This window comes from Ambystoma mexicanum, chromosome 11 (genome assembly GCF_040938575.1).
Source record: "Ambystoma mexicanum isolate Mex_15411 chromosome 11, UKY_AmexF1_1, whole genome shotgun sequence".
In the NCBI taxonomy this organism is placed as follows: Eukaryota; Metazoa; Chordata; class Amphibia; order Caudata; family Ambystomatidae; genus Ambystoma; species Ambystoma mexicanum.
Window position 1 is genome coordinate 56,002,022 of NC_090934.1, and position 15,540 is coordinate 56,017,561.

The 15,540-nt window shown below is 47.4% G+C and overlaps 1 protein-coding gene across 8 annotated transcripts in view; it reads left to right on the forward strand.

Annotated features, from left to right (window-relative positions):
- The window catches only part of COL16A1 (collagen type XVI alpha 1 chain), a 706,769-nt gene that overhangs the window by 541,728 nt on the left and 149,501 nt on the right, over positions 1-15,540 (forward strand). For 5 of the 8 annotated variants that reach the window (XM_069622515.1, XM_069622518.1, XM_069622516.1 and 2 more), the window contains 7 exons: positions 5,688-5,741; positions 6,076-6,114; positions 7,282-7,383; positions 8,000-8,035; positions 11,465-11,551; positions 12,527-12,571; positions 12,838-12,882. In XM_069622515.1, coding sequence (XP_069478616.1) covers positions 5,688-5,741; positions 6,076-6,114; positions 7,282-7,383; positions 8,000-8,035; positions 11,465-11,551; positions 12,527-12,571; positions 12,838-12,882 — 408 coding nt within the window. The remainder of the gene's footprint in view (positions 1-5,687; positions 5,742-6,075; positions 6,115-7,281; positions 7,384-7,999; positions 8,036-11,464; positions 11,552-12,526; positions 12,572-12,837; positions 12,883-15,540) is intronic. The other 3 variants (XM_069622520.1, XM_069622522.1, XM_069622517.1) reach the window with 2 other exon arrangements.

The window sequence follows — 15,540 nt, forward strand, 5'->3', positions numbered from 1 at the left end:
CTATATCTCAGATGCTCATCAGCCCACTAGCGTCACCTCATCCTGGACACTGGGGCTGGAATGTTTCTTTGGAGAACCTGATTCTACAATCCTTAACAGATCTATGTTACTTTCTATGTTTGCATCGGTTCCTGCACTGTGTGTAATATATGTGACAAATTAACTTCCGGGGCACCAGTGGTCCAAGGATGGATAACGGTTTCTAAACCATCAATCAGCCCCACACCTCTAGTACACCAGAAGGGAACCGAACAGATAGGAAACACAAGCAAATTATAAACGCCCTTGTCCAATTTTGGTAACGTGGACGGAACAGCTGTCTTATCTCTGCAAGGTTGTGTATCGTCGGTTAATTGCAACACAAAGAAAATACAATTATTACCCAATGATAAAAGGGACTGTCCAGTCAAGGTTGTATTAAAAATATCGACTTCATTAGTACTATAACAGACAGTTCTAGGACGCTACAAAATACAACCCACCCTGTAAAGGAACACAGAGGACAGACAGCTTCACAAAGGAAAGGGATGCACTCGGGATACTGACAGGAGAGTAGTTTCCATTTTTAGTATGAGGAGTGTTGTTGGAGTAACAGTAGTTCTTTATTTCTCTGATGATTTGACAAACCTTGTTAGTTAATGGCGCTGGTGGGTGGCTTTTTAACCAATTGTTGTAGCCATGAGTTAGATAGATCTTGGATATTGAAATGATGGAGCAAAGATCCTGACTTGTTGTCCGCAGTGAAGGTATTAATGTTGTAATATACAAGAAACCAAAAAACCTAGCAACTGGCTAGGTACAGGTGAGAGGGGAGCCAACGCGCTTTTCGACCATAGTCTTTATCAAGGCAGAACAGTGATAGCTGATCTTGTATAGGGTTGTAGCGCCTGGTGATTGCCTCCCAAATCTTCTGGGCGATGGGCTGGTTAGCCAATCTGAAGAGGGCAAATGGTGCTCCATGCTGCAGTGTTCCGACCTTGGTTTCATGTGTATTACAAGATTAAAACCTTCACTGTTGACAAGTCTAGATCTTTGCTCCATCATTTCAATATCCAAGATCTAACTAACTCATGGCTACAACAATTGGTTAAAAATCCACCCGCCAGCGCCATTAACTAACAAGGATTGTCAAATCATCTGATAATTTACCCACTGGGAACATTGGAGTTTTGGTTCCCAGACAAACCATGTACCAGGAAGCAGGAGGTACCACAGCAACCAACTAATCTTACCAATTAGTGCAGGGGCCCGTTTGCCCTTAAACTCCAACCAATTGAACCTTCTTTATTTCTACTTTAAGTGCCTACCCTCAGCAGATGTCGGAGTACTGCTGCCTTTGTTACACGGTGGTATGTTGAGGGTCACGCTGTGTTTTCTGCATGAGAGGCGTTCGGGTTGTCTGGCTGGTACATGGAGAGACACTACTCTTCCACGGTGCCACAGTGGGCTGATAGAAAAACACCACTTTTTTGTAGCGCAATAGTGGCCCCAGACGAACATGTGGACATCTGCATTGCCATCGACTGGGAGAGTTTGTAATGACCATGCCACTACTCCTGCAGCTGGTCCGATGCTAGGAGCTCCCCCAAAGAGAGACGTTCTTTCTTAGAAAGGCGTCTGCCTTTTCTGTAGAGGATAGACTTGGAAAATCATTTGTGATGTGTTTCAGGTGATCCATAAACTGGGAACTAGTATAGAAGGAAAGACAGTGCAGGTCAAACTACCTCTTGACTGTGGACAAAGTTGTCAGTTTAGCCAATGACTCTGAGTAAAGAGGAAAGATTACAGTAGCCGCGCTGACCAGTGCGATGGTTTCATTCACAGCACTGAAGGAGCTTGCTAGTTCAGCAAGTCAAATTCCTTTATAGCTCAGACATATAAAGATCACTTCTTTCAGACAATTAGTTAGGCAATTAGTTTAGAGAGGGATCAGTATAGGAGTTCCTGATTCAGGCAATAAGTATATTAAGCACACGTCGATGCACAGACCTCACAGTACTGCGCTACAGTTAAAAGATGGCTGCCCAAATGTCAGATACCCATGCTCCGTATGGCGCTCTGATGCCCTCGAGCTAGGTTTGCCCTCCTTTAAACAATAAAATATCAAAAATATATATATTTTCCTGATTTAGGCAATGAGTATGAGGATATTGTGTAACCTTTGAGGTGTAGACGGTGATGTGAGAATTAGCTATTGACACTAAGCTAGACATTTACCGGAGAGATCTATATTCAGGAATTAAGGTTTCCTAATATCTTGGACGCTGAGCAGGTTTAAGGAATACTTCGGAGTCATAAGTCTTGAGGAGAGAAGACACAAGAACATAAACCCACATTTACCCCTCCCGGCTGTTGAGTTGAGGTAATTATGTTCATTTCCTCTTTCCCATGTTGCCCTGAGAATGTACCAAGACCCTCTGAGTTTTCATTGCATTATATCCCAATCCACATTTCCCCTAGCCCTGCCAGCCCTACATGGTTAAGTTTGAACTGGTGAATCGTTGTGAGTTAGGGGATGTGTAGGGCAAGCTGTGGATCCTAAAGTGCCTCTGCATGATTAGTCAGTGTCCACCCCTAACTAGATACCCTCCTTCAGACAGATGGTGCTGGCTCTCATTAGTCATCCTTCCTTCCTCACTTCCTAGAGGCTTCGTAGATTTATGCCTCCACTCTGTCCTTACAGTAATCTTTATAGGATCTCTTTAAAAACTGGTCAAGGGAAGATCTTGTAGCATTGGTGAAATATCCTGAAAACATGGAGTGGATTTTGCTCTTGAGGACAGGCCTCATAGATACTTGTTTAGCCAACATCTCTATTACAAGATTCCAGGCAAGCCCTTTTTTGAAGGCAATATGTTGCAAAATGAAAAAGACAAGATTGAATATGTATATAAATACATATAGGAGTCCACAGGGCAGAGATTCTCGCTATTACTCCCCATGCCTTCTGGTATATGAGCGCTCTGGAAGGTAGGCCTACCGTGGTCACCTCCCTTTCGGTCAAGCTGCTCTGTGAAGTCTACAAGCTTGAAGCCTGGTGTCACTGTCTCCACCATCACACATTATCCTCATTGACACTCTCTTACAACAGTCCAGGAATCTACCGGAAGGATCCTAAGCTAATATAGGTCTCTTATCTTGGGAGATTATGAGCATTCCCACATCGTCTCTGGTTCCACTCCATGATCTATCACCTTAAATGAAATGGCTTCATTTGGGTCAGAAGAGGAGCGTATGCCGGTGTGCACTGTAAGGGAGTCACGGTATGAAAGTAAGACAGACACAAGTGATCGCAGTTCAAGGGTGTTTATTGAACTTTATCAGGGGTGTGAAAAATGCCAATCCAATCCTAAGTCTAAAATGGGAGCAAGCTACCTCCATCAAATAATAATAATACAGTCCTAGTGGAGTCTAGTCAAATAAAAAGGGCCTATACTAAAAAAAAGCTATTGCAAATCCTTACCGCTATGCTACAATAGTGTGGGGATAATGTTCACAAAAAGAAAGAAGTGTTCACAAAATGATAAGTCAGGATGTTTAGGCCGTGGGCCTCCCGTCCCCATGCTTTTAGCACGTGACAGGCGGGTCACTCGAGCACAGCACACTCTTGGGCTTCTCCGGCACGGGGTCACAGTTCCGTTTACCAACATCAGGGCCTTCTGTGCCAAAGTCTATTTTATTCAAAGTCTCTTGCCTCAGAGGGCCTGATGTACCAGAAAGCAAAAAAAAGAAAAGTTCCTTTCCAAATATTCAAGTTTGGGGATTCACTCTTCACCTTGGATCCCCCTCAGCCGGGCTCACATCCTATTTTCACAATTAGCTTCCCTCAGTTGGATTCAGACCAACTTTGTCCGCAGGCATCCCTCAGTCAGGTACACATTTGCCACAGCAATATCTTCTCAGGTGTGTTACTCTTCACTGTGGATCCCCCTCTTCCGGGCTCAGACCACTTTCTTACAATTAGACTCCTTATCCGGGCTCAGACCAATCCTCATTCATAGGCACCCCTCATTTGGGTTCACCCTTGCCACAACAATATCTTCTCGGTTGAGTTACTGTTCACCCACGATCCCCCTCTTCCGGGCACAGACCCCTTCTCTAAAATTGGTCCCCCTCAGCCGTGCTCAGACCAATTCCAGTTTGCAGACAATCGAAGACTTTCAAATGTGCACAGGATTCAACTTAACCGGCTGAAGGACCACTACGATTTCACAGTTCAATAATTTTTAGTTCTCTCAGGGGGGGTACCAAAAAGGAGGCCTTTGAGTGGGCACCCACTTGACGCCGACCCACTCTGTATCTGGTACCTATTTCGGTTTCGTAAAGTTCAATTGTATATTAGTTCTCTTTCTTCATACAATGTTGCCGCTTGCAACCTTCAGTATAATACAGTCCAGTCTGCTATCAGTATCTCCAACTCACCGGCTTTGCTGAACTCGCTGGCGTTGCTTATCTCTCGGAGTCAAGGACAGTACAACGGTGGCAATCGCATCTCTCCGCCTTGGCTATCAGTGCAGGAGGGCCCTGTGAACCTCTGACACACACTACACCATTCGGCAGCTGCAATTCCTGGTCTTATGTTTCTTTTACTTGAAGCTTCTTGAAAGTTGCAGTCCTTTGTTGAAAAGGGCAAGGGTTCCCTCCTTGTCTTCTTCTCTGATCTTGCTGCCTTTCTCCTCGGTTTAAACTGCCATCTCGGAATTGCTGCTTCCTCGTGCATTTTACCTTGCTCAGAGTGTGCTCTTGTGCTCTGCCTTTTATCCGTGTGGGGGAGTGTGAAAGAAGTCAGGTGTGTGTAATTATCAGTAATTGCCTGACTCTGCCTGACCCTTGTGTTGGGTGGGACATGCCTGGTATACAGCTCTCGTGTTGTCGCTCACAATGAACTGTCCGTGAGAAAGTGTTTGTGTCGGGAAAGGGGGGGGTTGAGTTTCTAGGTATCCTACCTGGTAGGATCGGGAAAAGGTGTTATAAGGAAGGGGATACCACGTCTCACCCTTCGGTGACCCACTTCCACTCCCTGAAGATCCCCCTCCAGGTGATACTCCCACACTGGTCACCCCCAGGAACTGGATCCATTAAGTGATGGCCCTGTTTTGGCCACCAGGATGACAGATCCCCGGGACTAGTGGGTGAGACATCTTCAGGATTTTCACAGTACGCATGGGTGTTTCTAATGGACTACAAGAGATCTTCACACACATACACACACAACATGACACTTGTAACCCAGTGGAATAGGTGTTAGATATCTTCCCTGGGATCAACTAGAACACCAACAGGTTATCAATCTGCTAACCTTCATACAAGGTGGACCTACGTAAATCAGGTGAGTAGCTTCTTCCAAGTGCCTATCTGTCATTTGTATCTTACAACCCATGTGTCTCCCTCAACCAGCATGCAACTCACAACACTGCGCATCCTGCACCTGCTGCTTCCACCACAACACCACACAACCAAAGTCAATCCCAAGCAACCCTCCCTGCACTGCATGCAAGACACTGTGACATGCACCTCCCCTCTCACCGCTTGCATGTAAAATAACACAGACTATGCAGAGCAATACTAGAGCACAGGAGAGGGGACCCGGCCGAGAAGAAAGGGGAATTGTGATTGGAAAGTGGGGAGACAGCGGACTAGAGCTGTGTAGAAGAATTTATATCTCCCAGGTTTCTCATTGGCTTTAGGGTATTCCAGGACACAATGGCATGCCAGGACAACCTGGGGCACCAGGAGATTTGGTAGGTACAAGACAGGTTTGATGTCTGTCTGTCAGCCCGTCTTTCCACCCGTCGCTCCAGTGTCTGTGCTTGCTTCCACCCCTGCCCTGGCCCGCGAGCAGCAAGCTCTCTTAGGCGCTATAGAAGCACCTTTAATAAAGGAATAGATTGGGCGAAACAACTGAGTTCCTGTAATCTCTGGGCATGTGAGGTCCTCTCCCCTCCCCTGCTACTCGCCATGCTTCTGACTGCTTCTTCAGAGTGTTTGCACCTGATAGAGGGTTCCTCACAGCCTCAGAAAGGCTCTTTGGGGTTATGGTGAACCAGGTTACCCCATGTCTGCTTTCTTTTTCAGGGTCCTTTGGCCGCTGTGGGTACCATCGACATCCTGAAGGTAAGATCTCATGCTGGGTGATGGGCATCATTGTAAATTCAATATAAAGGGGCTGGGGTGGTACCATTGGGTCTCCGGTATACACGCATTTCGTCGACCACTTTTTCATCGTGGGACTTTTCATCGCCGACCCTTTCATCGCCAGCCCTTTTTTTTGTTTACATTTTTTTTAGGGGGGGTGTTTGTGCGGGTTAGGGTATGATTATTTAAGTAAGGGGGTGTTTGGGGGGGCACAGCCCCCCCATAAATAAAAATAATAAAAATGTTGGCGAAGAAAGGGTCGGCGATGAAAAGTCCCACGATGAAAAAGTGGTCGACGAAATAACGTACAACGTGGATCTCCAAGGTCCAGCAGATAGATGAGGAGGGGTGCAAACAGCGGGGACTAAGTACCCTGCATGCCCACTCAGACCTTGTGTCCCAGTATCATCAGATGCCTTTGACATTTGCTGTGACTCATAATGTAGTCATCTCCTGGCGCCTGTATTTGAGATTTCAATTCTTTGCAACATCACTGGACGGTGCACCTTGTTCTGTGCTGCTTGTACAGCAGTATTAGCATAATTGACCTAAAAACATTGGACCTAAAACATTTGATCGAATTTTTGGGACTTTTTTATCTGTGAAATATAATTATATATATATATATATATATATGGGGTGGGTAAGGGTATAGATTAGGTTGAGGGGAAATCGGGGTGGGGGGCCGGGTTGCGCGGGGTCTGCCTCCGCATTTGAGACTGAAAAACAGGTCAAATAAATTTGATCAAATGTGATTAGGTCAAATGTTTTAGGTCAAATAGACCCAAACCCGTACAGCGGAGGCGGCGCCTGTACCACCGGCAATAGAAGAGAACCATGTCCTGTGTACCTAGGCCTGTTCTGCTGCATGCAGCCTCATATGTAACATCCTCTGAGGCCCCATATAGCAGTGCATGCAATGGCACGTGCTGCTCCATTGAACAGGTGTCTGCCATGGTCTGCGCTGCCCCATACAGGTGTCTGCCAGCTCTAGCCTTCCTCATTACAGCAGTGTATCCCATAGACAGTACTACGGTGCCAGGTCTTATCTGGACCAGCGTATTCACAATGCCAAAGGAGGGCGGGACTATTTCCCGCTGTCGCTCAAGACTGGCAACTCACTTTTGCTGTTCAATGTTTTCCTAGAATATCTGTGGCGACTGTGCACTCCCACCAAATGGCAACGTGAAAGGAGAGAAGGGGGACAGGGGTCGGCCCGGAGTACCTGGCATGGAGAACTGCGAGAAGGTGTGTACTGGGGATCTGTCGGGGGGATTGCGTAGGGTAAGACTCCATTACTATTATCCCAGGGTGGGCATAGAATGATCTAGCGGCACGTGGGACATGTTTAGAGAAACCTTTGTCAAGTGCCTACAGTCTAGGTGAGCCATCCCTCAAGGCTGTGAGTCCAGTGAGTTCCTTTGCCTGTATTGACCAGGGTCATGGGATGAGGGCGGTGGAAGATCTGGGGTTCTTCTTCAGGGGGGGGTGCTGTGTGAGTGATTGTGGCCTCAGCTGAATGAGGTCTACATATCTCTGTGCCGGTCGGTGTAGGAGTGGTGGTGGTGGTGACCAGCGCGGCTAAATGGTAATGAAATCCATCGAAATGTATTCAATCAATATGCTTTTCGATGGAAAAGCATTTCGATGGATACATTTCGATGGATAGTAATTCGATGTAAATGTATTCAATGGAAAGACCTGACATAGTTAATGATGAATACATGGTAAATGACGGATGCTGGAACTGCCAGTGATGATGATTACAGTGGTAGTGATGTTGGTGATAGTCAGTATGGTTATGGTGTTGGTGGCGAGGGAGGTCATGATGCTTGTGGCTGACTGTACACTCTGATTTTTCCAGTGCCTTTCCCAGTTCCACAGTCCACAGGAGGCCCAGGTGAGTAGGACACACAGAATCATGTCTCCCATCTGGTTCGAACTGGCATGGCGCCACTTCACTGTGTGCCACACTGCATGGCCATTTGATGTCCACACAACACTTCCCACCATTTAGGCCCCCGCAGGACTTTCCTCACTAGTTCTGCCGCCTGATCTTTGTGATCTGAACTGCTTCTATCCTGACCTGCTTCCCAAAGGTGGTGAGACTAGAACTCCTGGTGGTTCACAACCAGAGCCAGGACAAGAGGGTAACTTGGTTATTATGGCCTTTGCTCACTGCACTGACCACAAAAGTGATGGGTGGAAGGTTTCGAATGAATCTAAACCACTGGCAATTGCTCTGGGCAACCTTCCACACCACCGTTTTTTAGCAAGTCTGCGCCATTGCATAAGGGGACCAGCCGTGTGCAAATCAGTCAGCAGCTGCCGCCACCGAAGGTAGCAGCCCAGCCCGAACTGCTAGGCTGCTGACTGATTTGCACATGGCTGGTCCCCTTTTGCAATGGCGCAGACTTGCTAAAAAACGGTGGTGTGGAAGGTTGCCCAGAGCAATTGCCAGTGGTTTAGATTCATTCGAAACCTTCCACCCATCACTTTTGTGGTCAGTTTGTTTCTCCTTGTGAGAGAGGGTATACCCAGACGTGGGTCCCTTGCTCGCTGCGCCACAGGGAACCAGGCTGCACCTCACTGAGGAGGTCCAACAAGGCCGAAACATGTCTGGGGTTGCTTGGTTTTCTGTGCAGAGGGGACCTGGCCTAGCAGTTCGGGCTGGGCTGCTACCTTTGGTGGCGGCAGCTGCTGACTGATTTGCACATGGCTGGTCCCCTTTTGCAATGGCGCAGACGGGCTAAAAAACGGTGGTGTGGAAGGTTGCCCAGAGCAATTGCCAGTGGTTTAGATTCATTCGAAACCTTCCACCCATCACTTTTGTGGTCACTTTGCTCACTGCAAGCACCCTCAAGGTTAACTGATTAATTACTTCCAGGAAGAAGGGTCATGCGCTCACCAAAAGGTCACACTAGGATTCTAACAACAGCCCAACCTCTCCTCTGTGCCATTGAGTTATAGTGTTTCTGCAACACTGAAATGAAGTCCATTGCCCACGACCTCCGTCCTCCCTAGATCTTAACCCATCCCCTCCTTCTCTCACACTCCTGCTGTGGAACTTTACTTCCAACGACATTGTCCGAATTTCCCCTTTCTCTCCTACTCCATCCTATAACAATTCAGTAATCCTTATTCCAGCCTTTTTTGTCAAGCTGTGTGATACAAACAATGCAAAATTCCCACATTTATTTTCTCAGGTAGGTGTCTCTATGACCTTTGCTAGCACAGCTCACAGATCCACATATGACTTAGTACCAAACCACCAGCTTCAAAATCAACCTGCTCTCTTGGCGCTATTCACTAGATCCACTTGGCGCTATTCCCTAGACACAGCCAGCTGCTTCCTTGCCATCATCTGGTGCCACCAGGATCTACACTAATCCACGAGTTTATACAGCAGCCTGCTCTCTTGGCGCTATTCCCTAGACCTAGCCAGCAGCGTCCTTGCCATCAGGATCTACACTAATGCACACGTTTATACATCAGCCTGCTCTCTTGGCACTAGTCCCTAGACCCCGCCAGCAGCTTCCTTGCCATCATCCGATGCCATCAGGATCTACACTAATGCACAAGTTTATACATCAGCCTGCTCTCTTGGCACTAGTCCCTAGACCCCGCCAGCAGCTTCCTTGCCATCATCTGGTGCCACCAGGATCTACACTAATGCACAAGTTTATACATCAGCCTGCTCTCTTGGCGCTATTCCCTAGACCTAGCCAGCAGCGTCCTTGCCATCAGGATCTACACTAATGCACACGTTTATACATCAGCCTGCTCTCTTGGCACTAGTCCCTAGACCCCGCCAGCAGCTTCCTTGCCATCATCTGGTGCCACCAGGATCTACACTAATGCACAAGTTTATACATCAGCCTGCTCTCTTGGCGCTAGTCCCTAGACCCCGCCAGCAGCTTCCTTGCCATCAGCTGGTGCCACCAGGATCTACACTAATCCACGAGTTTATACATCAGCCTGCTCTCTTGGCGCTATTCCCTAGACCCCGCCAGCAGCTTCCTTGCCATCAGCTGGTGCCACCAGGATCTACACTAATGCACGAGTTTATGCATCAGCCTGCTCCCTTGGCGCTGTTCCCTAGACCCAGCCAGCTGCTTCCTTGCCATCATCCGGTGCCATCAGGATCTACACTAATGCACGAGTTTATACATCAGCCTGCTCTCTTGGCACTAGTATCTACACCCAGCCAGCTGCTTCCTTGCCATCATCCGATGCCATCAGGATCTACACTAATGCACGAGTTTATACATCAGCCTGCTCTCTTGGCGCTAGTCCCTAGACCCCGCCAGCAGATTCCTTGCCATCATCTGGTGCCACCAGGATCTACACTAATGCACAAGTTTATACATCAGCCTGCTCTCTTGGCGCTAGTCCCTAGACCCCGCCAGCAGCTTCCTTGCCATCAGCTGGTGCCACCAGGATCTACACTAATCCACAAGTTTATACATCAGCCTGCTCTCTTGGCGCTAATCCCTAGACCCAGCCGGTCAAATAAACATGGACCAATGGTGTTGCAGTCTCTTTGGTGGGCAGTGGCATCTTGAAAAAACAGAGCTGTTCGTGTATAAACACGGTCCTCCTTGCTCTGTGTCTGATTTGTGTACATGGTAAATGATTGCCATTCACAGACAGACCCTGGGCCTAAAATACCATGGACACAAATCAGAGACAGAACAACTCTGTTTATTCATGATTCCAAGGCCCACCGAAGAGACCGCTACACCATTGGTCCATGTTTATGTGAATTGCCACACTAGCACATGATCATGTTTTAGGGGTGAGCACACATGATGTCAACAATAATGCCCTCTTGGCTCCCTAAGTCTTCATACAAACCCACGTCTATAAGTACCCTCTAACACACCGCCTGCCTGACACACCCTGTTGCAGAAACACATGTGTTGAAACGCACATTCATGTGAAAGGTAATGAGTAGTGCAGACCCTCAGGAACAGGTGCTCTCCCCTCTCAATTAAGGTTCATATTAAACATCTACTAGGGATGTTTCTGGGGGCTGCTGAGGGCCTTATTTACAGGTTCCCAGCTTCTTTGCTCCCTCTTAATGAGCCCTGGGAGGAAGGCGTCTACTCCCTGCTATCCAGATGCTGAGCCGTCTGCCTCTTCCAGCCACTCTGCCTGAAAGCACAGTCCCTCTCATGCCTTGTTTGCTAAACATCTGGCTGGTCCTCATTACACCGTTCCAGGATACTTTCACACCTGGCCTTGTGGGAAGAAGTCGCCTAGGGGGCTGAAGGGCTCTGTTTGTTCCTGTTATCCGCAACCCCCCACTCTCTGCTTTTGTTTTCAGGGCGACAGCGTTGAAACCGAGCCTGGATGTGCGGGTGGCACTGGGCTCCCTGGAGATCAAGGCTTGCCTGGGCACAAAGGAGAAATGGTGAGTAAATTCAGCAGGTAGGGTCCCACTACCACATTCAAATCATAGGCCTGGTGAAAGTAGATGCACAGCCTTGTAGACTACCCAGGAAGTGACATCACAGAAGTGACATCACAGAATCTATTCCCCTAAAAAATAAAGATCACAGGAAGTGTAAAAATTAAGTGTACAAGATATAAAACAACTTCAAAATCTACCACACGCATGTACAAGAGATGGCAACTTACGTTTTCAGATTCTAGTAAACCCTGATTTATGTCCCTGTCCTCACTTCCTGTGCTATGGAATGTCTGTCCATAGGTTACTTGCCAGCTTCCGGTCATGGCGGAGGTGCACGAAAGTGCCTGTGTGTTCAATTCCGAGGGTGCTAGACTGTCAGCAGAGGACTCTTCTGGAGGAGGAGAGGACCTCTAGAGCATCGATAAGAGCTTGGGAAAGTGTCTCAAAGGAAGAACTGAGCCATGATCATGCCTGGCCCATCTCGCGAGAAGCCCGAACGCGAGAGAGCGTGCAAAGCTCTTTGCACGTACTTTGCCGCCACAGCCCACCATGTTTAAATCCTTCCCTAGGTGACTCCTGCCCCACTTCATGACCTATGCTGCCCCGAGAAGCAGGAGTAGAAGTGATATGAGCTCAACAGTGGCACAACACAATGTACAGCCTGCTATGTGTCCACGATTGTGGCTCCAGCGGTACCCTTAATAACAGACATCCATGCGGTGTTTGACAATGTGTGGCAAGGTGCAATGTGTCAGGAGCCTGGAGATAGGTCAAGGTAGAGGGAGGGGAAAGTAGACTTCCCCATGAAAGGGAGTTTATTCCAATCCTGTCAATCCTGCCCTGCAGTAATGAATTAAAGTCAGGTTTATTCAGGTAGTAATCTCAGTGGTTACGCCTTCCATGCCGTGTGGCTGCGGCAATGTTTGAATGACGACCTTTGCACTGATTTGGAATTCTGTCTCTTCTTATTTCTAGGGTCCTCCTGGGATGCGTGGATATCCCGGACCTCCAGGTCAAGCTGTAAGTATCGGCTTCATAGCGGGACAAGGGGCTTGTCTCATTAGTGGACACCAGATATGGCCCCTCCCTCTCTCTGCCATTGGTGCGGTTCTTCATCTGTCCCTTCCTTCAATCGTTGTCTCCTCTTTTGTTCCCCGTTTGCCCTCACGGGGTAAAAGAGTAGTCCAATTGGCCATCCTCCTGAGCGCACACACCTCCTCTAATCCACCTCCACAATAGCATGGTTGGTAAATGTCTACAATATGACTTCCTGTTTCTTCCCCCAGGGTCCTCCAGGTTTTACGGGCGCACCTGGCTCTACCGGACTACCTGTAAGAATCGCCGACCGCACGTGCTCTGTGGGCTTGTGTCAGTGTCGCTTGTATCACTCTTGTGTTGTCTTCATCTCATCCGGTGCCGTTCCGTCTTTTTAACCGGTTGCCATGGTAGTCATGGGAGGGTTCTATGTACTTTTACGGAATAATTGTCATTGAATATTTTTATTTTACTGCCAATTTCTATACTGATTATTTTTGGGTTAAACAATGCAAGGGGAGAGCCCCCTCACCCTCCCAGCCCTCCTCTGAGCCCACACCGTCTACCCGTACCAATGTGTCTCTCCCAACGGTTTATCCCACCCCCCTATAGCATTTTTGGCAAACAAATTTGTAAAAGAATACCAGTAAAAATGGCTCCAGTGAAACATATTCTCTAAAAAGACTGGGTACCGTTTAGGAGTATCCTCCTCGCAGTCCCACCTCAGATATTGAAAGAGGGTTCCTACAAGCTTTTTTACACCACATTGTCGATCAACTTTTGAGCAATTCAATCTAGGATGAGTTTATGGGAAAATAAAAATGATTACAGTGAATAATGAGAAGAATTGTCCATAGAACCTTAGAAGAAAACGAAAGAAAGGCGAGCGGGGCTGAATTCCCCCCACCACTGGAATCTGTCGGGACCCCACTGCATACCGGCAGGTCCGTGCAGTGAGATTTGATATCATTGCATGGATTTAACAAATGTGTTTCAACCAAGTCAAAGCGATTTCTTCTCTATCTGTTTTGGGGCTATATGATTGCTGTGGACTGCTTCTAGGAAAGGTTCAGACTTAGATAACGAAGTTGGTAGCAGATGGTGGCACAGCCAGAGTAGGGATGGCTTCCCAGTGCTGGTGCAGTAGCCCAGCATCCAATTGCCACATCTCTGGTCAGATCATTGCCTTGGCATTAACTTGATGGCACCAGGAATTGAGAGTCAACCTTCTCATTAGATTTATAATGTTCAAGACAGCCTGGAGTTAGACCTGACTCCACTAGCTAACTCAACTGCAGAGGGCATGCTCTCTAGACGGGCTTGCCTCTTTCCTGCTAAACTTCCTTTGAGCAAGGAAGCCGCCACCATGGAGCACCCTCTTAAGAAGAGGTCTAACCGCTATGCTAGGGCATTCAGTTCTAAGTCCTCAGTTATAGCACATGGAACACCTTCAGATGGGCCCTTTCTGGTGTACGTGACCTGCCAGGCCAGGCTTCTCTTGTTACAGATGCTCTTGGTAACGCAAATGCCCCTGACCTTCAAGCTTCTCTTTCAGCAAATGGTCAAAGGCTTGGGTGTCTCAAGGTGAGATCAACATGCGGGCCTATGCTCCAGCTGATCAGTGCGTCTGTGATGGCCGGTCGGAATATCCTGAGCTGAGGCCGCCTCCGTAATTTTGCTGATGACCACCATGCAGACATTGAGAGGAATTCTGTTTCTGGCTTTGAAGATGAGTAAGCAGCGTTGCAGCAACTGCAATGAAATTAGGATCTCACCCAGACCACCTTTTTTCAGCACAAACAAGTATGGCACGCAGATGACTTTCTAATCCAAAAAATACAAGAGAAGGATTCAGACCTTTTCATAGAAGAGCACTGCCTGTCCTTCAAACAATGCAACTCTGCAATAGCACAAGTCAGTGCTTGTGACCCCCACACCTCGCCCCAAGTGCTATTGTTTTCATCTCCTTCCATCCTCTCTAGTTATCAAGCTTTACAATTTTCCATTTGTTACAAGACAATATATGTCTTTAAATCTCAGCATCCGAACATGAGGAAGAAGAGTTTGCTGCAAGCATACTTTTTCTTTGACCACAGTGCAGCACGCTTCCAAGATGGTGTCCTCACTTCTTGGGGAGGGCGTTTAAACCATGAAGGACTTCATGCTGCCAGAGGAAGGCAGAGTGCCCAGGTTCTTAAGCCAATAGATGATGATAATTTTAGATGTTCTTAAGGTCCTCAAAGAGGGATGTTTGATTGCTTTATCCTCTAAGGATGGCTTGAGGGTTAATACAGTGCATCTGAACACATTTCCCAGGTCTAATAATTAATTCCAGATCATACAAGATCAAGGATTTTGCTCTTGTTATTTTATTGCCCACTAGAAATCGGTGTTGCTCAAGAAGAATATAGACTTTTACAAGCTGAACTCATATTCTTTGTGAATGGAATGGCTCCACAAAACGGACTGGTGTACATTTTGGTTACAATTATGATCTAATTTCCTTAAGTGGTTGCTTGGTAGGTAAAATGTGATTTTCGGTGAGGGAATTTTCAAAACCTTTAGCCAATTAGGCCATTTCAATAGCTAGATTGTTTGTGTACTTAAGATGTGTGTCTATTTGACATAATTTGAAGAGTTTCTGCATCCTCCTGTTCAGGTTCCCTCACTCTTTTGGGTTCTTATCCTGGCTCCGGCTTCTATCATGCACAGGAATTCGGATCCTATGGCACCATGTGGCACAGATCTCTTCTTGAGTCTGGAAAATCGGCCTGTTTCCTGGATGGAGAGGCTCTTTACACAGCTGATGATGAGGAACAATCTCACAGGAGATTGTTCTACTTGTTGTTTCCCGGGTTCTGAGGCTGAACCTAGAAGGAGCTTCAGCCGAACCCTCAGAAGGACATCTCTCCATCGTACACAGTTGACTTTCTCTGTGAGAATGAAGTGGCAAT